At 25.5% G+C, this 25,924-nt stretch overlaps 3 protein-coding genes across 3 annotated transcripts; all 3 read left to right on the top strand.

The window, feature by feature from the left end:
• The first annotated feature begins 548 nt into the window (after positions 1-548).
• On the top strand, positions 549-9,456 carry LOC145943960 (uncharacterized). Its single transcript, XM_083051880.1, has 19 exons — positions 549-725; positions 1,045-1,164; positions 1,318-1,435; positions 1,934-2,201; positions 2,334-2,450; positions 2,511-2,601; positions 2,949-3,091; positions 3,193-3,325; positions 3,436-3,482; positions 5,925-6,126; positions 6,396-6,515; positions 6,678-6,798; positions 7,234-7,498; positions 7,614-7,727; positions 7,823-7,913; positions 8,217-8,362; positions 8,504-8,636; positions 8,713-8,836; positions 9,312-9,456. Exons 1-18 carry the CDS (start codon positions 582-584, stop codon positions 8,764-8,766), a joined length of 2,427 nt encoding a protein of 808 aa, XP_082908006.1. The 5' UTR covers positions 549-581; the 3' UTR covers positions 8,767-8,836; positions 9,312-9,456.
• Positions 9,457-11,069: 1,613 nt separating this feature from the next.
• LOC145943959 (uncharacterized) lies at positions 11,070-25,523 on the top strand. Its single transcript, XM_083051879.1, has 18 exons — positions 11,070-11,352; positions 11,624-11,743; positions 11,910-12,027; positions 12,483-12,747; positions 12,864-12,977; positions 13,081-13,171; positions 13,476-13,621; positions 13,763-13,895; positions 13,972-14,018; positions 21,389-21,560; positions 22,631-22,750; positions 22,885-22,996; positions 23,396-23,660; positions 24,423-24,539; positions 24,604-24,694; positions 24,983-25,125; positions 25,237-25,369; positions 25,470-25,523. The coding sequence occupies exons 1-18, from the start codon at positions 11,209-11,211 to the stop codon at positions 25,521-25,523; spliced, it is 2,385 nt and encodes a 794-aa protein (XP_082908005.1). The 5' UTR covers positions 11,070-11,208.
• Positions 16,211-19,240, top strand: LOC145944065 (uncharacterized). Its single transcript, XM_083052079.1, has 9 exons — positions 16,211-16,594; positions 16,866-16,985; positions 17,152-17,269; positions 17,709-17,973; positions 18,089-18,202; positions 18,274-18,364; positions 18,652-18,797; positions 18,939-19,071; positions 19,152-19,240. The coding sequence occupies exons 1-9, from the start codon at positions 16,451-16,453 to the stop codon at positions 19,203-19,205; spliced, it is 1,185 nt and encodes a 394-aa protein (XP_082908205.1). The 5' UTR covers positions 16,211-16,450; the 3' UTR covers positions 19,206-19,240.
• Positions 25,524-25,924: the final 401 nt, after the last annotated feature.

Genomic DNA, 25,924 nt, shown 5'->3' with positions numbered 1-25,924 from the left:
ATACAATATGTCGTATATATATATATATATATATATATATATATATCTCAAAAAAACAGGAAACAAAACGAATAACACACACACGCACACACACACACACATCTGCATAGATACCGTAATTTCAATAGCTTCGTAGCTGATTCATTTAGTAGTATTTACGAACACATATGACAGACTGATCCACTGAAGTTCTCTTTAAAGTCAAGTTTCCCCTACGAGTGTATAGACAAGAATGAAGCATGTGAACATCATGCGACTAGAAAAGAAAGCGATTGCGCTTGCGCCGACTTCGATCGAAAAGTTATATCTAACTCTGTACAAAATACACATTTATTAAATTTCCTCTCTTGTGAATTTGATCATTTAATCGACTCTTTCTTTAAAATTGTTCAATTACACATTTTGCGCTTTATTTCCACAATTTTGTGCAATTTTGTATTTTATCTTAAATTAGATAATTTATGATAAAATTTACTCTATAAGAGCGATAAATTCACGAATATTTCATTTGAAAAAGGAGGGGATAGGCGAATATTTATCAAGTTTCTCACAGTCCAACATGTTACTATGCTCGTCAAATAATGATCTGCATCGAGACTCAACATTTTAAACTCAACCGAATTCTTCTAATCGCAATCGGCTTATGGCCATATCAGAAATCAAAATTTGTTCAGCTTCAGATAAGCCTATTCTTTAGTATTCTGATAAGCTTTGTTATATTCCAGGTATGTCCATATTTTTTATCCATGTATGTCTATATTTTAAACGTATTATTGGAAATTATTGGACTATACATACTATTACTAATTATAGCAAGCGCTCAACTTTAAATTATATTTAATTATTAATAATAAAATACATTGCAACTGCTACAATTATTAAAGTTTTTATTATTTTATAATTTCTATTACTTTATTAAGTTATTATTATTAACGTTATATATTATTAAATATTACATAGTAGATTATATATAGTTTTATTTGTAATAAAGTAAATAATAATTCTTTCCCAATGCGATTCTTTTCATAAATTGATTTATTATAGCTTACAGTGCTAATAACCACAAAATGCACTCTTGACATTATCATCAAAGTTTTCTCTACCACGCTATTTTGTAGTTTTTATGTAATTAAATACAATATGTTCTGGATTAACACTCACCATGTAAGTCAACTCCTTGCTCTGTACTCGTAAATATTACTAATAATTAAGTTTTTATATATGAATATACATATATGTTTATGTGTGTGAATATATAATATATACAATCTTTTCTAACTTCCTCCAAAACAGTGCTAAATATTATTATAATGATAGGTGAGAAACTTATTGGAACAACTACAGTACATCTGTAATGAAATAAAAGACGAAAACGAAACTGCTATAATTATAAAGTATGGAAATGACGCGAAACGTTGTACAGCTATAATTACGCGTAAGACAGCATTTCTTAACTATCATTTTACTTATTATATTAATTACTATGTGTGTGTGTGTGCGTGTGTGTGTGTGTGTGTGTGTGTGCGCGCGCGCGTGCGCGTGCGTGTGTGTGAAAAACATAAAATATATGTATATGACAAATAGTTATGTAATTGAGCAAATTCCAATCGTGATAAAAGTTAAATATTTAAATAATATCTACTGTTAAAGAAGATAAATATATTTATCATTTTCCTCCATTTGTTTATCTAAATAAACAAATTGTAAAACTTCAGTGATAAAAAGAATGTTTACATACGTATGTATTATTTTTTTTTATTATTACATTAAAAATACACAAAATTTGAAACAATCTGCAACAATATCGCGGCAGAAATGTGCCTAAGGAACAGTGAAATTTGTAATTTATCATAAATATATATATAAATAATTTATGTCATAAAATATAAAAAAACAACAGTTTATATAACTATTTCTTTTTAAATATTCTCAGTATTCACCTTATGCATTTCAATTATTGCTACATTACTGCCAATTTGGCCAGAAATATTTGCTACTGTTTTACACATAAACAAGTCTCAACTACGGAGTCAGACAATACAAATTATGACTGAATATTTTATCGATCAAAAAAAATATTTCTATTTAATTTTACTCCATACAAACGCAGTTATTTGTATTGGGGCAACTACGTTGACAGCAACGGGAACATTGCTGTTAGGATGCATCATATACATCTGTGGAATGTTTAAAGTTGCAAGGTAAAAAACTGAATTCAGGAATGGACATGAAATATATGACTGCAAATAACATCTTCATTTATTTGTTTTTTTAATTTTTATTTGTCTATACAATTTTGGGAGAAATATTTACAGCTAAAAAATTAATCACAGTTATCGTATGGAACAAGCAATGACGACCGAAATGCTCAAAAATATTAAAATGAAAAATCAAACTATGATTTATAAAAAAATCTTTTATGCCATCGAAATTCATCGCAAAGCTATGAAGTTGGTATGCATGCGATAGCAATTATATATAACATTTGTAATATTTTATTTTTCTTCAAGGTTCTCCGATCTTTTGTTATCTAATTTTCAAGGCTCATTCTTTTTGTTAATAATGTTATGTGTAATTTCTTTGAGCCTGAATATTTTTGCAGTAAGTGTTTTGCTTCTCGTATTCTTAAAACATATTTCTAAGCGGAATATGTATGACGTAATAATAATAATAATAATAAAATAATAACAATCACATAACCAAAATTGAAAATTTTATAGATAAAAAATTATAATTTAAAAGTAATATTTATTTATTATAAATTAATTATATAAAATAATTGACAATATGAATACCAAATTATGCTATAAAATCATAAATTTAAAAAAATCTCATCATGTGTTGTTTTATTTTATTACTCTTTATATGGGTCTTGTAACATTATTCCATATAAACTGAATAAATTTCTGAATATATGAAAAATGATAATTACAGTCATGATGTTTCAGATTTTTTGGAATGCATCACTTGGAAATAAAGCAGCATGTTTATTACACCTATTAATTGTATGTGTCGTACTTTTATATATGTTTATAGCTAACTATGCCGGACAAGAAGTTATAAATCACAGTGGTCAGATGTACACCACTGTGTAAGAAAGCATTTTGTGTTATTCACAATTTGTATATACATATATATATATATATATATATATATATATATATATATAATATTTATCACATTATTTCATAGGTACAATGTTCGATGGTATATGGCACCAACAAACGCACAGAAAATGGTACTCTTTATTTTGCTAAGGGGTAATAAAACTTTCGACGTAAATATCGCCGGACTGTTTGTAATATCATTAGAGTGTTTCGCCTCAGTAAGAATTATATAATATTGTATGACATAAACTTCGATGTTTACATACTGCTAAGCATATCTTTCAAAGTGCAATATAAAAGAAATACTTTTATTATTTTATTATTACAGCTAATAAAAGCATCGATGTCTTATTTCACTGTTTTATATTCTATGCAGCAATGAAAGAAAGATCCTGTCTAACAAAAAATCAGCCATAAAATATTCTCAGCGCATTTGAAGAAATAAAATATAACTCCAATAAATTTCGCATAAATTAAATAATACGGAGTATATATTCCTGCGTTTTATTGCCTGTCTGATGTATTGCTTACATAACAAAAACTATAATTATTTATTTTCTCGAGAATTTTTTTAAATTATATACTTTTATAAAATATATATGTTATATCATACGTGCCTTAAAAATATGAGACTTAACAAATGATCACTGATCATTTAAAATTAATTTTATACAAAATTAACATATACATTTTTGAACAAATTTAATGTTATTTTCTGCTTCATTAACAGCAATAAGCGATATATAACAAGAAACTTAATATATAAAGTTGTTCATAAAATATAAAATAATATAAAAATATGCATGTTTTCATTAAGAGCAATAATTATTAAGTCTGGCGTGTTACAAATATAGAAAACTCTGAATTATGATTTACAGTACCTTATAGTTTACCGATGATAATTTTATATCTAAATTGCAAGCACACATAAGGCGGATCGACTCCACGTTTCTCTAGAATGACAAACTTCCTTTGCGAGCGCACGGACAAGAATGAGGCATGTGAAACTGCGTTACTTGAAAAAAGAGCGATTGCGCTTGCGCCGACTTCGATCATGAAGCTACGCTGTGAGTGTGTGTCTGTGTAAAATAACACTTGTTGATATTCTTTCGGGGTAAAATCGATGGTGCACTTAGGTCTTATCAAACAAAACTATACGAATATTCTAGATATTATATGTACATATAATAATTTTTTAAATAAATTTGTTGATTATAAATTACAACAATTTTGATTGCAAAATGTACACCAAATCTTGTAATCAGAATTTTCTTTTTTATATCATTTTTTTGCGTTTGTAATTAAATAAGACAAAGCTTTCTAAGGTTCAAGATTCGTATATTTATAAAATTAACACACACAATTTTCTTACACTTTTTCAATTCATTATCTACTCGTTTCATTTGTTGTAACATCGTTACAACAATTGATACTATTTTCATTGCAAAGAGATAGCAGACCTTTCAGTCTGAATTTCGATGGATTGTATAACATCCTTAAATTGCTTCGCCTCGATAAAATAATTATACCTTACATTAGAATATACACAATATGTAGCATGCAGTGCACAATAAAAATTAAAGAGAATGCATGTTTATTGCAGCTAACGAGTTGATATATTATTTCAGTATCATATACTCTACGCAGCAACGTAAAGATATATCGTTTAATATATTGAAATAAAAACTCTAGAATATTGAAATAAACGAGTTTATCTAATTTATCGAAATAAGAAATAGATGCGTGTAACTTTACAAATAACACTAAAAATATAAATATTCAGTTTTTCTCACCTCCAATTAATTAAGTCTCACCCCTCCAGTTAAGAATAAAAAAATATTATTCAAAGTATATGTCTTATTAAATATGTCATCATAACAATCTTTATTTTCTTTTTAAATTATAACATTATTTATGTAAATAAAGAGAAAAAAATTAATAGACTCTCAGAGAGATATATATATATATATATACACAATCGTGGTTGATTTCATCATAATCAAATTTACATCTGAGAGTCTATTAATTTTTTTCTCTTTATTTACATAAATAACGTTATAATTTAAAAGGAAAATAAAGATATATATATATTTATGTATATAATAAAAATAATGAAAATAATAATATTTCACAATCATATATAAATCCGCCGTATGAGAACATAGCGACAATGTTAAACGAAAAATGTCATTAATATATCGTATTACTCCAAAAATGGATGAAAATGTCACGAAAGATATAACAGATAAACGTAATATATTTTTTAATCATCATTTTCATCATTTCTAACCGCACTTTGTAATAACAAATTTAAACCGTTATCGTGTATCAGAAATTAGCATTAAGTTAAAAACTATAGTAATTTCTATTCTTTATCGACAATATTTTTATGACTGATATATTAGTGCGTAAAGGCAATCAATCAATAGTCTGTCTTCAAAGAACAACCGTATCCGACGAGTGCACGAACTAGAATGAGGCACATAAGAATGCGACGAAGGAAAAAAGCGACTGCGCTTGCGCGGACTTGACTAAGAATTCATTATATATTACGAGTACCTTTGTGTGAGAAAATAAACACGCTTCAAATTTTCCTTCATTAAATCGATAGTTTAATAATTGCCCACCTCTCCCCGCATAAAGATGCAAAATTGCGAATATTCTCACTGTTTGTGATCTCACGTTGGTATTTTGTACTGTTTGGTATTTTATACTGTGCTGTTCTGCATTTATATGTATTAAGATATCAGTTTACAATTTACGATAAAAGAGAAACAAATTATGGAATATTCAAGAAAGAACTTAAGAACATACGAGGATAGTTGAACTTGTCGATTTTTTTCATAGTCAGAAGTGTCTTGATTCTCACCGAAAAATGATATGCATAGTGAACCAGCATTTTAGGTTCAATCGTATTCTTCTACTCGCAATTGGCTTATGGCCTTATCAGCGATCATTACTCGTTCGATTTCAACAAATCTTGTTTATTGGTATTCTGACAAGTTTTATTGTATTTCAGGTATGCTAATACTTTTAATTGCATTATTATATGTTTATTAAGCCATTATATATTTAAATTTACTTATTTATAACACATAATCTAAATAAAATTACAATATATTTAATAATTAAGAATAGATTGTTATATAAATGCGATTATAAAAATTTAATATAATTATAATTATTTTGTTATGTTATCATAAATAGAAAAATAACTGTAATTGTTTCAAATAATCAAATAAAGAAATAATTTATTATTACATTTTCAATTTTTTTTATTGATTGCAGTTGACAGTATTTTTGAATTCAGAATGCACATTTAATCTTGCTATCAATATTCTTTCTTTCGTATTATTTTTTATGACATTTGTGGTTAAATACAACTCGTTTTTGGTTAACTCTCAAGCTGTAAGTTAAATCAGTATTATATTTGTTTACTTATTTATTATGTTTATTATTATATGTTTACTAATTTATTTACAATGCAATTAAATTAATTTTTTTATATAATTTTTCTAATTTTTAAATATAAAATTTAAGTAATATTACTATTAATTAAAAACATGATAGGTAAGAAATTTATTGGAGCAACTTCAAAGTATTTGCAATGAGTTAACAGATAAAAATGAAATTATTCTTATGAAGAAATATGGAGACATCGCAGAACGTTATACAGTTAAAATAATGATAGGTAAGAAGACAATTGATTAGATATCGCAAAAAAAATAAATTAAAAAGTGACAAAAATCAAATAATTAAAAGAGAGAAAGAGGGAGAAAAGAAAAAGAGGAAGAGAAAGAGAGAGCAATCTTGCATTTTGCAAATATACTCTTAAGTGTTACATTTCATCAAAGTACAAAAAACATAATTATTTATATTACTATTAAAAATAAAAATATATTTAGATATTTTAAATGGTATTTTAAATAATAGAATACACAGTTTAAAGATCTGCAGTGAAATTTCATGTGCAATTTTCTGTAATATTAAAAAAAAAAATTGTCAAAGAACCAAGAAATACAAAAGATATTCGAAACATTATTCCAAATTAGTTATAAATTAATCGCAAATAGAAAATTTAAAAAACAGCGATTTATATTATATCTTTTTATTAAAATAAATATAGTGTTTTCAACATGCGGTATAATTACTATCTGTTTCGTGCCAATACATTCACACATTCTGGATATTGTTCTGCCCATAAATGAATCTCAGTCAGGTTCTACGACACTCATTTTGACTGAATACTTTGTCGATCAGGAAAAGTATTTCTATTTAATTTTCCTACACATGAGTATAACCATATGTATAGGGGTAACTGTATTTATAGGAACAGGAACAATGCTCATAGCATACCTCAAACATGCTTGTGGAATGTTTACAATCGCCAGGTAAGAAAAAGAATTGTAATGTCTTTTTAAAAATTTTTCATAATGTAAGTAAAATCTTCTTTACATCATTACGCAACAAAAAATAAAACTATATAGAATAAATATTTTTTTACAGTTACCGTATCGAGCAAGCAATGACAATAAATATTTTACAAAATAGCTTGAAGAATGAGATTTTAATTAATAAGAGAATAATTTATGCCGTGGACATTCATCGTAAAGCTATAGAGTTAGTATATTTTATCTGATAATGCCATCGTATATGTAAAAATTTATTTTAAATTGTACCAAATGCAATCGTATATGTAAAAATATATCTTCAAGGTTCTCCAAATCTGTAATATCTAATTTTGAGAGATCGTTCTTTTTTTTAATAGTATTTGGTGTGGTTTGCTTGAGTCTCAATCTTTTTGCAGTAAGTTTTTAAACATGACTTATTGTATATATATAACATATTATATCACAATTTAAGAAATCCGTTAATAAAAAAAATAATAAAAAGACTATAAAGAATATTTAAGAATCTAAATTCCAAATTGACTTATAATATCAGAATCGTAAACTATGTATAGAAAAGACGTTAAAAAAAATTCTGTTAATGTACATTTTATATCTTTTGTCTCTATAATTTCCTTGCAACATGAATCGCCCATAAAAACTAATTAATTTCAAAATATTGTATATATGAGAAACGTTGATCGCAATCATATTGTTTCAGATTTATCAAAATATATTATTTGGAGATGATAAAGGAGAATTTTTATTACACTTTACAATTGCATTCCTAATTATTTTATACATGTTCTTAGCCAACTATGCAGGACAAGAAATTATAGATCACAATAATCACATATTTTATACTGCGTAAGAATCAATTTTATATAATGTTTATAACTTTTACTTTCTATGAAAATATAGATTTACAAAATTAAAAAAACCTATACATATAAGATTATTGACACACTTCTCAAATTATCGATTCGTTGTCTAGTCATTTGTTCGTAGATATAATGTTCGCTGGTATGTAGCACCGTTACACATACAGAAGCTGATATTATTTCTGTTACAAAGGGGCAGCAAAGTTGTCAGTTTAAATGTGGGCCAACTGTTTGTAGCATCCTTAAACTGCTTTGCCACCGTAAACACCTCATTTATTTATTAGTAAAATATAACATAATTGCATAAGCAAATTAAAAAGATGTATTTCATTCCAGTTAGCGAGTGCATCGGTATCTTACTTCACTTTTATATGTTCTACACAGCAATGAACATAAAGGAATGTATATTGTTTAACAGTAGAGACAGTGTAGACAGTAGTATATTAATACTAAACAATAGGTAAGTATTATTGTACATATGTCAAATATCAAATGCTTGGTTTTTTCTTCTTTTAATTAACAAAATAGAACTAAATTAACTAAATAAAATTATTAACAATGTATATAATGTCACTCTTCTTTTTTTCAATTGTAATGTTGCCTACACAATGAGCAGAGAAAAAGATTAGTTGATTTATATATATGAAAATCGATTACGTTAACGAAATCAACACCATAAGTAGTTTTTGTATAAATGACATGTGTGTTCTAATGCAATTCAGACTTTTCAGATGCTTTATAGCAATATGAGTCATTCTATTTCAAATCAACAAAAAATAAATTAATTCATTGCTGCGTAATTTTTTAGTTTGATAATTTTTACATGCTTATATCATGTATTTTTTAGAGTACAAAAAAATTTTTCTCCTTAGTTACAACAATTGTATATGTATCGCGACACAATAAGGTTAATTTTTCACTTTCTATTTAAATAGGTACTTGTAGCTTATTGTATAATAAGAATAGAGGACTGGGCTTAATCTCATTTTAAAGATTGCAAGTTAGAGTTTTAAGCATGTATGTGTGATTTATTTGATAAAATTTAACGTATGAACGTACAATGAGTTGCATAATTTTTGAAAATTGACAATTGCGATTACATTTTTTTTAAAATTGTAATACTTTTTTCATAGAAATAATAGGAATACCAAAACCTGATTTTTTTTCTATTACTATTTTAGTATAAATACTTCTTGGGACAAAAATATCAATGTTTTTCTTCAGTCCTTTATAATGAAAAAATTACCCAAACGTAAAAAAAATTAGAAATTTTCCAATTTCAAGATTAAGAATATAAATTGGAACTGAATTTAAAAGAATAAAAACAATAGTGCATAATATGATATTTTGATATATTAAATTAGTAAAAATTTTGAGTTTTTTAAAGTCCTTTGGATAGAAAGAATTTTCAAAGTTTGTGAAAAATGTAAACGTTATGTTTTTAAATGGATAAAAATTGCTCAAATAATACTATTTAATGTATCATATTCATCTAAATATTCGTCTAAATTATTATTAACATAACCTTTCAACTTTCATAAAAAATAAGCCTAGTATATATTGAAACAAATTAATCTATCTAGTATATCGAAATAAAAAATAAATAAATAAATGTAACTTCAAATAAATGTAACTTCAAACTTCAAAAAAACACAAATGTTCAAATTTTTTCATCTCCAATTAATTAAGTTTCATCTTTAAAAATTAAAAGAAATTATTCAAAATATATAATATCTCATTTATATATAAATCATAACAATCCTCATTTTCTTTTTAAATTACAACGTTACTTATGTAAGCAAAGAGAAAAACATTCATAGACTTACAGATGTAAATTTGATTGTGACAAAACCACGAGATATTTTCATGTATACATATACACATATAAAATGTAAATAAAACTTGTCTCCTAAACTTGTCCAAAATAAGTAATATGCGTTAAATTTACCTTTCATCCATTATGTATTGTTTAAAAATACTCCAAAATTAAAAATTAAAAATTATTTATATACTGAGAATAAATATTTTTCTTGAAAGCGTCGTATATATAAAAGAAACATAAGCAGTAAATTGTCGACAATTAATGATAAAATATAATAATAAATTTCACTGATATGGATCATTTATATGGATAAATCCACCATAGCGACAGTGTTGAACGAAGAATGTCATTTATATCACATTACACCAAAAATGAAAATGTCACGAATGATATAACAGATAAACGTAATATATTTTTAATAACAATTATACTCTTTAATATTAACAAGTTTAAATCGTCATTATGTGCCAAAAATTAAGTTAAAAAAATATAGTAATATATACTCTTTAAGAACATACAATATTTTTACGGTTAGTATGTTAGCGCGTATAGATGATCAACACTGCCTTTAAAGAACAACCGTATCCGACGAGTGCACGAACTAGAATGAGGCACATAAGAATGCGACAAAGGAAAAAGGCGACCACGCTTGCGCGGACTTCACCAAGAATTCATTATATATTACGAGTATATACCTTTGTGTGAGAAATAAACACGCTTCAAATTTTCCTTCATTAAATCGATAGTTTAATAATTGCCCACCTCTCCCCGCATAAAGATGCAAAATTGCGAATATTCTCACTGTTTGTGATCTCACGTTGGTATTTTATACTGTTTGGTATTTTATACTGTGCTATTCTGCATTTATATGTATTAAGATAACAGTTTACAATTTACGATAAAAGAGAAACAAATTATGGAATATTCAAGAAAGAACTTAAGAACATACGAGGATAATTGAACTTGTCGATTTTTTTCATAGTCAGAAGTGTCTTGATTCTCACCGAAAAATGATATGCATAGTGAACCAGCATTTTAGGTTCAATCGTATTCTTCTACTCGCAATTGGCTTATGGCCTTATCAGCGATCATTACTCGTTCGATTTCAACAAATCTTGTTTATTGGTATTCTGACAAGTTTCATTGTATTTCAGGTATGCCAATACTTTTAATTGCATTATTATATGTGTATTAAGCCATCATATATTTAAATTTACTTATTTATAACACATAATCTAAATGAAATTACAATATATTTAATAATTAAGAATACATTGTTATGTAAATGCGATTATAAAAATTTAATATAATTATAATTATTTTGTTATGTTATCATAAATAGAAAAATAACTGTAATTGTTTCAAGTAATCAAATAAAAAAATAATTTATTGTTACAACTTTTTCAATTTTTTTATTGATTGCAGTTGACAGTATTTTTGACTTCAGAATGCACATTTAATCTTGCTATCAATATTCTTTCTTTCGTATTATCTATTATGACATTTATGGTTAAATACAACTCGTTTTTGGTTAACTCTCAAGCTGTAAGTTAGACCAGTATTATATTTGTTTACTTATTTATTATGTTTATTTATTATATGTTTACTAATTTATTTACAATGCAATTAAATTAATTTCTTTTTTATATAATTTTTCTAGTTTTAAAACAAAAAATTTAAGTAATATTACTATTAATTAAAAACATGATAGGTAAGAAATTTATTGGAGCAACTTCAAAGTATTTGCAATGAGTTAACAGATAAAAATGAAATTATTCTTATGAAGAAATATGGAGACATCGCAGAACGTTATACAGCTAAAATTATAGGTAAGAAGACAATTGATTAGATATCGCAAAAAAAATAAATTAAATAGTGACAAAAATCAAATAATTGAAAGAGAAAAGAGAGAGGAAAGAGAGAGAGAGAGAGAGAGAGAGAGAGAGAGAGAGAGAGAGAGAAATCTTGCAATTTGCAAATATACTCTCGAATGTTACATTTCATCAAAGTACAAATAACATAATTATTTATAATACTATTAAAAATAAAAATATATTTAGATATTTTAAATGGTATTTTAAATAATGGAATACACAGTTTAAAGATCTGCAGTGAAAATTTTTGTGCAATTTTCTGTAATAATATTCAAAAAAAAGGTTGTCAAAGAACCAATAAACACAAAAAATATTCGAAACAATATTACAAATTAGTTATAAACTAATCGCAAATAGAAAATTTAAAAAACAGCGATTTATATTATATCTTTTTATTAAAATTAATGTAGTGCTCTCAACATGCAGTATAATTACTATCTGTTTCGTGCCGATACATTCACGCATTCTCGATATTGTTCTGCCCATAAATGAATCTCAGTCAGGTTTTACGACACAATTTTTGACTGAATACTTTGTCGATCAGGAAAAGTATTTCTATTTAATTTTCCTACACATGAGTATAACCATATGTATAGGGTTAACTGCACTTATAGGAACAGGAACAATGCTCATAGCATACCTCAAACATGCTTGTGGAATGTTTACAATCGCCAGGTAAGAAAAAGAATTTGTAATGTCTTTTTAAAAATTTTTCATAATGTAAGTAGAATCTTCTTTACATCATTACGCAACAAAAAATAAAACTATATAGAATAAATATTTTTTTACAGTTACCGTATCGAGCAAGCAATGACAATAAATATTTTACAAAATAACTTGAACAATGAGATTTTAATTAATAAGAGAATAATTTATGCCGTGGACATTCATCGTAAAGCTATAGAGTTAGTATATTTATCTGATAATGCCATCGTATATGTAAAAATTTATTTTAAATTGTACCAAATGCAATCGTATATGTAAAAATATATTTTCTTGTCGTTCAAGATTCTCCAAATCTGTAATATCTAATTTTGAGGGATCGTTCTTTTTTTTAATAGTATTTGGTGTGGTTTGCTTGAGTCTCAATCTTTTTGCAGTAAGTTTTTAAACATGACTTATTGTATATTATATAACATATTATATCACAATTTAAGAAATCCGTTAATAAAAAAAATAATAAAAAGACTATAAAGAATATTTAAGAATCTAAATTCCAAATTGACTTATAATATCAGAATCGTAAACTATGTATAGAAAAGACGTTAAAAAAAATTCTGTTAATGTACATTTTATATCTTTTGTCTCTATAATTTCCTTGCAACATGAATCGCCCATAAAAACTAATTAATTTCAAAATATTGTATATATGAGAAACGTTGATCGCAATCATGTTGTTTCAGATTTATCAAAATATATTATTTGGAGATGATAAAGGAGAATTTTTATTACACTTTGCAATTGCATTCCTAATTATTTTATACATGTTCTTAGCTAACTATGCAGGACAAGAAATTATAGATCACAATAATCACATATTTTATACTGCGTAAGAATTAATTTTATATAATGTTTATTACTTTTACTTTCTATGAAAATATAGATTTACAAAATTAAAAAAACCTATACATATAAGATTATTGACACACTTCTCAAATTATCGATTCGTTGTTTAGTCATTTGTTCGTAGATATAATGTTCGCTGGTATGTAGCACCGTTACACATACAGAAGCTGATATTATTTCTGTTACAAAGAGGCAGCAAAGTTGTCAGTTTAAATGTGGGCCAACTGTTTGTAGCATCCTTAAACTGCTTTGCCACCGTAAACACCTCATTTATTTATTAGTAAAATATATCATAATTGCATAAGCAAATTAAAAAGATGTATTTCATTCCAGTTAGCGAGTGCATCGGTATCTTACTTCACTTTTATATGTTCTACACAGCAATGAATATAAAGGAATGTATATTGTTTAACAGTAGAGACAGTGTAGACAGTAGTATATTAATACTAAACAATAGGTAAGTATTATTGTACATATGTCAAATATCAAATGCTTGGTTTTTTCTTCTTTTAATTAACAAAATAGAACTAAATTAACTAAATAAAATTATTAACAATGTATATAATGTCTCTCTTCTTTTTTTTCAATTGTAATGTTGCCTACACAATGAGCAGAGAAAAAGATTAGTTGATTTATATATATGAAAATCGATTACGTTAACGAAATCAATACCATAAGTAGTTTTTGTATAAATGACATGTGTGTTCTAATGCAATTCAGACTTTTCAGATGCTTTATAGCAATATGAGTCATTCTATTTTAAATCAACAAAAAATGAATTAATTGATTGCTGCGTAATTTTTTAGTTTGATAATTTTTATTTCATGCTTATATCATATATTTTTTAGAGTACAAAAAAATTTTTCTCCTTAGTTACAACAATTGTATATGTATCGCGACACAATAAGGTTAATTTTTCACTTTCTATTTAAATAGGTACTTGTAGCTTATTGTATAATAAGAATAGAGGACTGGGCTTAATCTCATTTTAAAGATTGCAAGTTAGAGTTTTAAGCATGAATGTGTGATTTATTTGATAAAATTTAACGTATGAACGTACAATGAGTTGCATAATTTTTGAAAATTGACAATTGCGATTACATTTTTTTTTTAATTGTAATACTTTTTTCATAGAAATAATAGGAATACCAAAACCTGATTTTTTTCCTATTACTATTTTAGTATAAATACTTCTTGGGACAAAAATATCAATGTTTTCCTTCAGTCCTTTATAATGAAAAAATTACCCAAACGTAAAAAAAATTAGAAATTTTCCAATTTCAAGATTAAGAATATTAATTGGAACTGAATTTAAAAGAATAAAAACAATAGTGCATAATATGATATTTTGATATATTAAATTAGTAAAAATTTTGAGTTTTTTAAAGTCCTTTGGATAGAAAGAATTTTCAAAGTTTGTGAAAAATGTAAACGTTATGTTTTTAAATGGATAAAAATTGCTCAAATAATACTATTTAATGTATCATATTCATGTCTAAATTATTATTAACATAATCTTTCAACTTTCATAAAAAAATAAGCCTAGTATATATTGAAGCAAATTAATCTATCTAGTATATCGAAATAAAAAATAAATAAATGTAACTTCAAACTTCAAAAAAACACAAATGTTCAAATTTTTTCATCTCCAATTAATTAAGTTTCACCTTTAAAAATTAAAAGAAATTATTCAAAATATATAATATCTCATTTATATATAAATCATAACAATCCTCATTTTCTTTTTAAATTACAACGTTACTTATGTAAGCAAAGAGAAAAACATTCATAGACTTACAGAAATACTACAGTAAATTTGATTGTGACAAAACCACGAGATATTTTCATGTATACATATACACATATAAAATGTAAATAAAACTTGTCTCCTAAACTTGTCCAAAGTAAGTAATATGCGTTAAATTTACCTTTCATCCATTATGTATTGTTTAAAAATACTCCAAAATTAAAAATTAAAAATTATTTATATACTGAGAATAAATATTTTTCTTGAAAGCGTCGTATATATAAAAGAAACATAAGCAGTAAATTGTCGACAATTAATGATAAAATATAATAATAAATTTCACTGATATGGATCATTTATATGGATAAATCCACCATAGCGACAGTGTTGAACGAAGAATGTCATTTATATCACATTACACCAAAAATGAAAATGTCACGAATGATATAACAGATAAACGTAATATATTTTTAATAACAATTATACTCTTTAATATTAACAAGTTTAAATCGTCATTATGTGCCAAAAATTAAGTTAAAAAAATATAGTAATATATACTCTTTAAGAACATACAATATTTTTACGGTTAGTATGTTAGCGCGTATAGATGATCAACACTGCCTTTAAAGAACAACCGTATCCGACGAGTGCACGAACTAGAATGAGGCACATAAGAATGCGACAAAGGAAAAAGGCGACCGCGCTTGCGCGGACTTCACCAAGAATTCATTATATATTACGAGTATATACCTTTGTGTGAGAAATAAACACGCTTCAAATTTTCCTTCATTAAATCGATAGTTTAATAATTGCCCACCTCTCCCCGCATAAAGATGCAAAATTGCGAATATTCTCACTGTTTGTGATCTCACGTTGGTATTTTATACTGTTTGGTATTTTATACTGTGCTATTCTGCATTTATATGTATTAAGATATCAGTTTACAATTTACGATAAAAGAGAAACAAATTATGGAATATTCAAGAAAGAACTTAAGAACATACGAGGATAACTGAACTTGTCGATTTTTTTCATAGTCAGAAGTGTCTTGATTCTCACCGAAAAATGATATGCATAGTGAACCAGCATTTTAGGTTCAATCGTATTCTTCTACTCGCAATTGGCTTATGGCCTTATCAGCGATCATTACTCGTTCGATTTCAACAAATCTTGTTTATTGGTATTCTGACAAGTTTCATTGTATTTCAGGTATGCCAATACTTTTAATTGCATTATTATATGTGTATTAAGCCATCATATATTTAAATTTACTTATTTATAACACATAATCTAAATAAAATTACAATATATTTAATAATTAAGAATACATTGTTATGTAAATGCGATTATAAAAATTTAATATAATTATAATTATTTTGTTATGTTATCATAAATAGAAAAATAACTGTAATTGTTTCAAGTAATCAAATAAAAAAATAATTTATTGTTACAACTTTTTCAATTTTTTTATTGATTGCAGTTGACAGTATTTTTGACTTCAGAATGCACATTTAATCTTGCTATCAATATTCTTTCTTTCGTATTATTTATTATGACATTTATGGTTAAATACAACTCGTTTTTGGTTAACTCTCAAGGTGTAAGTTAGACCAGTATTATATTTGTTTACTTATTTATTATGTTTATTTATTATATGTTTACTAATTTATTTACAATGCAATTAAATTAATTTCTTTTTTATATAATTTTTCTAGTTTTAAAACAAAAAATTTAAGTAATATTACTATTAATTAAAAACATGATAGGTAAGAAATTTATTGGAGCAACTTCAAAGTATTTGCAATGAGTTAACAGATAAAAATGAAATTATTCTTATGAAGAAATATGGAGACATCGCAGAACGTTATACAGCTAAAATGATAGGTAAGAAGACAATTGATTAGATATCGCAAAAAAAATAAATTAAATAGTGACAAAAATCAAATAATTGAAAGAGAAAAGAGAGAGGAAAGAGAGAGAGAGAGAGAGAGAGAGAGAGAAATCTTGCAATTTGCAAATATACTCTCGAATGTTACATTTCATCAAAGTACAAATAACATAATTATTTATAATACTATTAAAAATAAAAATATATTTAGATATTTTAAATGGTATTTTAAATAATGGAATACACAGTTTAAAGATCTGCAGTGAAAATTTTTGTGCAATTTTCTGAAATAATATTCGAAAAAAAGGTTGTCAAAGAACCAATAAACACAAAAAATATTCGAAACAATATTACAAATTAGTTATAAACTAATCGCAAATAGAAAATTTAAAAAACAGCGATTTATATTATATCTTTTTATTAAAATTAATGTAGTGCTCTCAACATGCGGTATAATTACTATCTGTTTTGTGCCGATACATTCACGCATTCTCGATATTGTTCTGCCCATAAATGAATCTCAGTCAGGTTTTACGACACAATTTTTGACTGAATACTTTGTCGATCAGGAAAAGTATTTCTATTTAATTTTCCTACACATGAGTATAACCATATGTATAGGGTTAACTGCACTTATAGGAACAGGAACAATGCTCATAGCATACCTCAAACATGCTTGTGGAATGTTTACAATCGCCAGGTAAGAAAAAGAATTTGTAATGTCTTTTTAAAAATTTTTCATAATGTAAGTAAAATCTTTTTTACATCATTACCCAACAAAAAATAAAACTATATAAAATAAATATTTTTTATAGTTACCGTATCGAGCAAGCAATGACAATAAATATTTTACAAAATAGCTTGAAAAATGAGATTTTAATTTATAAGAGAATAATTTATGCCGTGGACGTTCATCGTAAAGCTATAGAGTTAGTATATTTATCTCATAATGCCATAAATGCAATCGTATATGTAAAAATATATTTTCTTGTCCTTCAAGGTTCTCCAAATCTGTAATATCTAATTTTGAGGGATCGTTCTTTCTTTTAATAGGATTTTGTGTAGTTTGCTTGAGTCTCAACCTTTTTGCAGTAAGTTTTTAAGCCTGACTTATTGTAACATATTATATCACAATTCAAGAAATCCGTTAATAAAAAAAAATAATAAAAAGGCTATAAAGAATATTTAAGAATCTAAATTCTAAATTGACTTAATATCAAAATCATAAATTATATAGAAAACAAGTTAAAAAAAATTCTGTTAATGTACGTCTTATATCTTTTGTCTCTATAATTTCCTTGCAACATAAATCGCCCATAAAAACTAATTAATTTCAAAATATATATGAGAAACGTTGATCGCAGTCATGTTGTTTTAGATTTATCAAAATATATTATTTGGAGATGATAAAGGAGAATTTTTATTACACTTTGTAATTGTATTCGTAATTATTTTATACATGTTCTTAGCTAACTATGCAGGACAAGAAATTATAGATCACAATAATCACATATTTTATACTGCGTAAGAAACAATTTTATATAATGCTTATACTTTTACTTTCTATGGAAATAAAGATTTACAAAATTCAAAAAACCTATAAATCTAAAGATTATTGACACACTTCTCAAATTATCGATTCGTTGTCTAGTCATTTGTTCGTAGATATAACGTTCGCTGGTATGTAGCATCGTTACACATACAGAAGCTGATATTATTTCTGTTACAAAGGGGCAGTAAAATTGTCAGTCTAAATGTGGGCGGAATGTTTGTAGCATCCTTAAACTGCTTTGCCACCGTAAACACCTCATTTATTTATTAGTAAAATATAACATACATAATTGCATAAGCAAATTAAAAAGATGTATTTTATTCCAGTTAGCGAGTGCATCAGTATCTTACTTCACCTTTATATGTTCTACACAGCAATGAATATAAAGGAATGTATATTGTTTAACAGTATAGACAGTAGTATATTAATACTAAACAGTAGGTAAGTACATATGTATGCCGAATATCAAATGCTCGGTTTCTTTTTCTTTTAATTAACAAAATAAAACTAAATTAAATAATTAACTAAATAAAATTATTAACAATGTATATAATGTCCATCTTTTTTTTTCAATTGTAATGTTGCCTACACAATGAGCAGAGAGAAAAAGACTAGTTGATTTATATGTATGAAAATCGATTACGTTAACGAAATCAACATCATAAGTAGTTTTTGTATAAATAACATGTGTGTTCTAATGCAATTCAGACTTTTCAGATGCTTTATAGTACATATGAATCATTCTATTTCAAATCAACAAAAAATAAATTAATTTATTGCTGCGTAATTTTTTAGTTTGATAATTTTTTACATGCTTATATCATATACTTTTTAAAATACAAAAATTTTTTTAAAAAATGTTCTTTTCAGTTGCAACAATTGTATGCATCGCTACGCAAAAGGTTAATTTTTTACTTTCTATTTAAATACTTGCTTATTGTATAATAAGAATAGAGAGCTGGGCTTAATCTCATTTTATAGATTGCGAGTTTTAAGCATGTTATATGATTTATTTAATAAAATTTAACGTACAGTAAGTTGCATAATTCTCAAAAATTGACAATCACGATTACATTTATTTGTATAATGAAAAAATTAATTAAACACAAAAAAAGTTAGACATTTTCCAATTTTAAGGTTATAAATTTTAATTGGAACTGAATTTAAAAAATAAAAATTAATAGTCCATAATATGATATTATATTACTAGTAAAAATTTTGAGTTTTTTTCATAGTTCTTTGGATAGAAAGAATTTTCAAAGTTTGTGAAAAATATAAGCGCTATGTTTTTAAATGGATAAAGATTGCTCAAATAATATTTTTCAATGCATCGTATTCATGTCTAAATTATTATTAACATAATCTTTCAACTTTCATAAAAAATAAGCCTAATATATTGAAGCAAATGAATCCATCTAGTATATCGAAATAAAAAATAGGTAAATGTAACTTCAAAAAATCACAAATGTTCAGTTTTTTCATCTCCAATTAATTAAGTTTCACCTTCCTTAAAAATTAACAAAAGTTATGCAAAATATATAATATCTCATTTATATATAAATCATAACAATCCTAATTTTCTTTTTAAATTATAACGTTACTTATGTAAGCAAAGAGAAAAACATTCATAGACTTACAGATGTAGATTTGATTATGACAAAATCAACCACGAGATATTTTCATGTATATAAACATATAAAATAAAACTTGTTTATTAAACTTGTCCAAAGTAAGTAATATGCGTTAAATTTACCTTCTATCCATTGCATTGTTTAAAAATACTCGTAAATAAGAAATTAAAAATTATTTATATTCTGAGAATAAATATTTTTCTTGAAAGCGTCGTATACGTAAAAGAAACATAAGCAGTACATTGTCGACAATTAATGATAAAATATAATAATAAATTTCACTAATCCATATAAATCCGCCATAGTGACAGTGTTGAACGAAGAATGTATTACATTAATATATCATATTACTCCAAAAGTGAATGAAAATGTCACGAAAGATATAATAGATAAACGTAATATATTTTTAATAACAATTATACTCTTTAATATTAACAAGTTTAAATCGTCATCATGTGTCAAAAATTAACGTTAAGTTAAAAAATATAGTAATACATACTCTTTAGGAACATACAATATTTTTACGATTTTTACGGTTAGTATGTTAGCGATATAGACGATCAATCAACACTGCCTTCAAAGAACAACTGTATCCGACGAGTGCACGAACTAGAATGAGGCACATAGTATAAATGCGACGGGGGAAAAAGCGATTGCGCTTGCGCGGACTTTGTGTGAGAAATAAACACGCGTCAAATTTTACTTTAACGTCAAATCGATAGATAATAATTTCCATTTTTTCTCAAGTAAAGCTATAAAATTGTGAATATTCTCACCGTTTATGATCTTATGTTGATATTTTATATTATGCTCTTGTATTTATATTAAGGTATTTATGTTATGATCTATAACGGAAGAAAAACATATTATAAAATACTTAAAGAGGACTTGAGAACACAGGGATAGTCAAAATTTTTTAGATTTTTTCATAGTCAGATGCTTTTCAATTCTCATCGAAAAATGATAAGCATCGTGAACCAGCATTTATGGATCAATCGTATTCTTCTACTCGCAATTGGCTTATGGCCTTATCAGCGATCATTACTTGTGCGATTTCAACAAATCTTGCTTAGTGGTATTCTGACAAGTTCTATTATATTTCAGGTATACTATATTTTCAATTGTATTATTATATGTCTATTAGGAGCAAGTATATATATTTAAATTTAATCATTTATAATATATAATCTAAAATATATACATATAATGTATTTAATTATTAAAAATAGATACATCCTTATATAAATGCTGTATACTATAAACATTTAATATGATTATAATATGATAATACACTTTGATGTTATCATAAATAACGAAAAGTAACTGATTGTTACAAACTAGTAATCAAACAAGAAAATAATTAATTAATGAATTATTGTAACTTTTTCAATTAAATTATTGATTTCTGTTGACAGTTTATTTGATTGCAGAATACACATTTAATTTTGTTATCAAAATTCTCTTCTCTATGTTAATTATTATGACATTTATGATTAAATAGAACTTGTTCTTGATTAACTCTCAAACTGTAAATTAGATTCTATATTATTTGTATAAACATTATATTATTTGTTTAAAATACAATTAAATTGATATCTTTTTATACAACTTTTTAAAATTTTTAAACAAGAAATGTAAATAAAATACTATTAACACGATTTATTAGCGCAACTTTAAATTATTTTTGTTACGATTTAAAAGATGAGACTAAACTATAAATATATGTATGTTTATATAAGAGTAGTTATATATAATATCTATATAAAAATTCATTTTCTTTTTATAAAAATTTTCTGAAGTTTTTATTTATTTATATTTTATCTTATACTCGAACTTAAATTAGTGCCCTACAAGCAATTAAAATTAGTTCGGCTTCATATAATCTTGTTCTTTATTTCAATTTGATAAACTTTATTATAGGTATGGCCATATATTTTTCAATCATATTATAAAATATGTATTGAACATATTATCAGTTGCAGCAAGCGCTTTTACGCAAATTCTAAATATAATCAGATTATAAATGATACAATGTAATAATATTCTGATAATTAGAAATATTTCATTAAATTATTTTATATATACTTTTATAAAACGTAAATTATTTGCTACTATAAATAAAATAATATATATTTTTTAATGTAATTTCTTAAAAAAAAACTAATTAATTACAGCTTACAGCATTTATAACTACAAAATGCACACCTAAGTTTATCATAAAAGTTTCCTCCTGCGCAATGATTGCTGGTCTTTATGTGATTTACTACACCTCGTTTTGGCTAAATGCTCATAATGTAAGTTGACTCGTCTAATTGCATTTGTTCGAGTAAATCTTCTAAAAAAATTAATTTTTAGATAAAGTAAATTATATTTTTGAATTAAAAATAATTCAATATTTCAATAATATTTGTTGTTATCATAATTATAGGTAAAATATTTATTGGAAGAATTTCAAAATATTTGTAACGAATTAAAAGACGAAAACGAAATTGCTATTATTGAAAAGTACGGAAATAGGGCGAAACATTTTACTGTTATAAGTAAGACATTAATTATATATACTACGCGTAAAATTAAATAGATTACAATCATGATAAAAACATTTCAATTAATCTTATTAACCACTTCAACTTTTAATTTATAAATATTATCATATCATATTTCTAAAATAAAAAGTTATAGAAATTGAATTAGAAATATTTGTACATATACATACATATATTCATATATTTCTTTCTTGTTTAATTAATATTTATCACAATAAACATATACAAAATTTTACGATTAACAATTTGCAAAAATATTAGAGGAAACAAGATTAAAGTATCATACAATGAAGTAATAAAAAAAAACTTATAAAAATTTGAAGTATGCATAAACAACATATTTCGGGACATATAGCAATTTATGTAACTAGTTCTCTTTAAATGTTCTTATAGTTACGTCGCTAACTATGTGCGGTACAATTCTCGTATTATTGTTACTTTGGCCACATAATCATGATACTTTGCATAAAAAAGAGTTTCAACCACATCAGACAATGCAAATCGTAACTGAGTTTTTTGTTGATAAAGAAAAATATTATTATTTAATTTTACTATATACAAATATAGCTTTTTGTATAGGGGTAATTACGTTCGTAGCGACGGGTCTAATGCTTATAGGATATAGTTTATATGCATGTGGATTATATCGAATTGCAAGGTGAGAAAATATATTTAAGAATAATTATTTATATATAATTGCAAACAAATCCTTTTTGTTTTTTAATGCATCGATACAATCAATTTTCTATAAATTATACAGTATAAATACAAAGTAAATAATATTCCTTCGTATATACTTTCACATTTTAAACAAAAATACGATATTTTTTATAATATGAAAAAGTTTATTTATTATATAGTCATGCAAAAGTCACAATTTATTTTAAAAAAAGAAAAGGAATATAATTGAAAATTTTCAATTAACACTTTCCATTAAATCACTATACGTTACAAAATTTAAAAAAATATACTTTAAAGGTAATACAATTTTAACAGCATTTTAAAATAAAGCCATTTTAAAATAATGCAATAAGCTCAAAGTAAAATTTAATCAATTTTTTAAAAAATGTTGCCATATCTATAACAGTCACGTAAAGATATATGTGTGATATCAAGCATTGCTCGGTTTAAAGAAAATTTATAAAAAAATTATTTTACTGACTTTTGACTATTATGTATATGTATACGAAAGAAATGTTAAATTTTAAAATCTATCTTTAATAGAGAATAAATTTAATAGTAATAAAAATAAATTATTACTTTGAAAAAATGAATAATTGTTAATAAATGATTGACTAATTAGTTTATCTGTGCTATTGAAAATATCAAAAACCGATATCTCAATTCTAAAATAGCAACGAAAAAATATTATTTTCCTTGTGTATATCCTGTATATTTATAAAGAAAAAAATTTTCATAGTTATCGCATCAAACAAGCAATGACCATTAAAGTGCTAGAACATATTCATCTAAAAAATCAGACTATGATTTGTAAAGAAATAATTGCTGCCATCGAAATCCATCGCAAAGCTATTGAGTTAGTATGCATGCGATAACAATTGAATAGTGATCATTGTAATCATATACTATTTTTCTTACAGCTTATCCGAATTTTTATCGTCTAGTTTTGAAGGCTTTGGCTTTTTAATAATAATGATTTCTATAATTTGTTTAAGCCTGAATATTTTTGGAGTAAGTATTCTCGGGTTCTTAAAACTCTTATTTCTGAGATTCATAAAATAGTAAATAAAATTCAAAGAATTCATATATAGATGACACGAAGTCATCAGAAAGAAATAAAAATAACTGATAATATTAATATCAAATCATGATAATTACAAAATTATAAATAAAAAAAATCTCAATGAATTTCTCTTGTATCTCTCGCTTATAAATTTTTCGTAACATTATTATTATTGTATGTAAATTGAGCAAGTTTTTGTATATATCAAAAATAAAAACTACATTCTGATGTTTTAGATGTTTCAGAATGCATCGCTTGAGAATAAACAAGCATTTTCATTACACATATTATTTGTATTTACAATGTATGCATGTATGTTTGTACTTAACTATGCCGGGCAAGAAGTTACAGATTACAACAATCACATATACTCCACCGCGTAAGATACAGTTTTATATATTGTTTACACGATTGTTCATGCATATCTCCTTCACTATTTATCCTCCTTTACTAATTCTTCACAATTTATCAAGTGATAATTATTTCATAGATACAATAGTCAGTGGTACAGAGCGCCATTACACGCACAAAAACTAATACTCTTTATGTTGCAAAGGGGCAGCAAATCTGTTAATTTCAGTTTCGGTGGACTGATTGTACCATCCTTAGAATGTTTCGTTATGGTAAAAATGACCGTATATATTATAAATTATGATAAGATTTTTAGAGTGTTTCATATACCAATAATGTGTGTGTGCAAGAGAAAAAACGATTTTTTTGCAGATAGTAAAAACATCGATGTCCTACTTCACCGTTATGTATTCTATACAGGAATAATGCAGAGATACATTATCTGCGTATATAGAAGTTGGCTAGATGTAAATCGGTTATAATTTATCACTATATGCACACGAAATCTGTACATACGAATATATTTTTGAAATATAATTATATCAATTTATGTTTCACGAACAGCAATAAGTGATATATCACTTTCGTGTTTTTTCTTTTTTTGCCAATCGAGACGGGAGATGGAAACGCTCGGACATCGCGTATCTACGGCTACGAGATTATGTGGGGCTCCGACCCCCTAAAACCATCCCCCCTCCTCCCTATAAGGAGTGTCCTGACCTTCCTTGATCCTTCTTATAGGAGCCCCCGGTAACGCGTGACCATGCCGTTCAGTCTTGCGGATTTCCGCTGTTTGCGCCCTTCAACTCCGGTGTCCTACTTTTTTC

The sequence above is a fragment of the Prenolepis imparis genome, unplaced genomic scaffold (genome assembly GCF_030444845.1).
Source record: "Prenolepis imparis isolate NDT839.2.m4 unplaced genomic scaffold, iyPreImpa1.0 SCAF_12, whole genome shotgun sequence".
NCBI lineage: Eukaryota > Metazoa > Arthropoda > Insecta > Hymenoptera > Formicidae > Prenolepis > Prenolepis imparis.
Note: the sequence above shows the minus strand (reverse complement) of the source record. Positions and strands in the feature narration are given on the sequence as shown.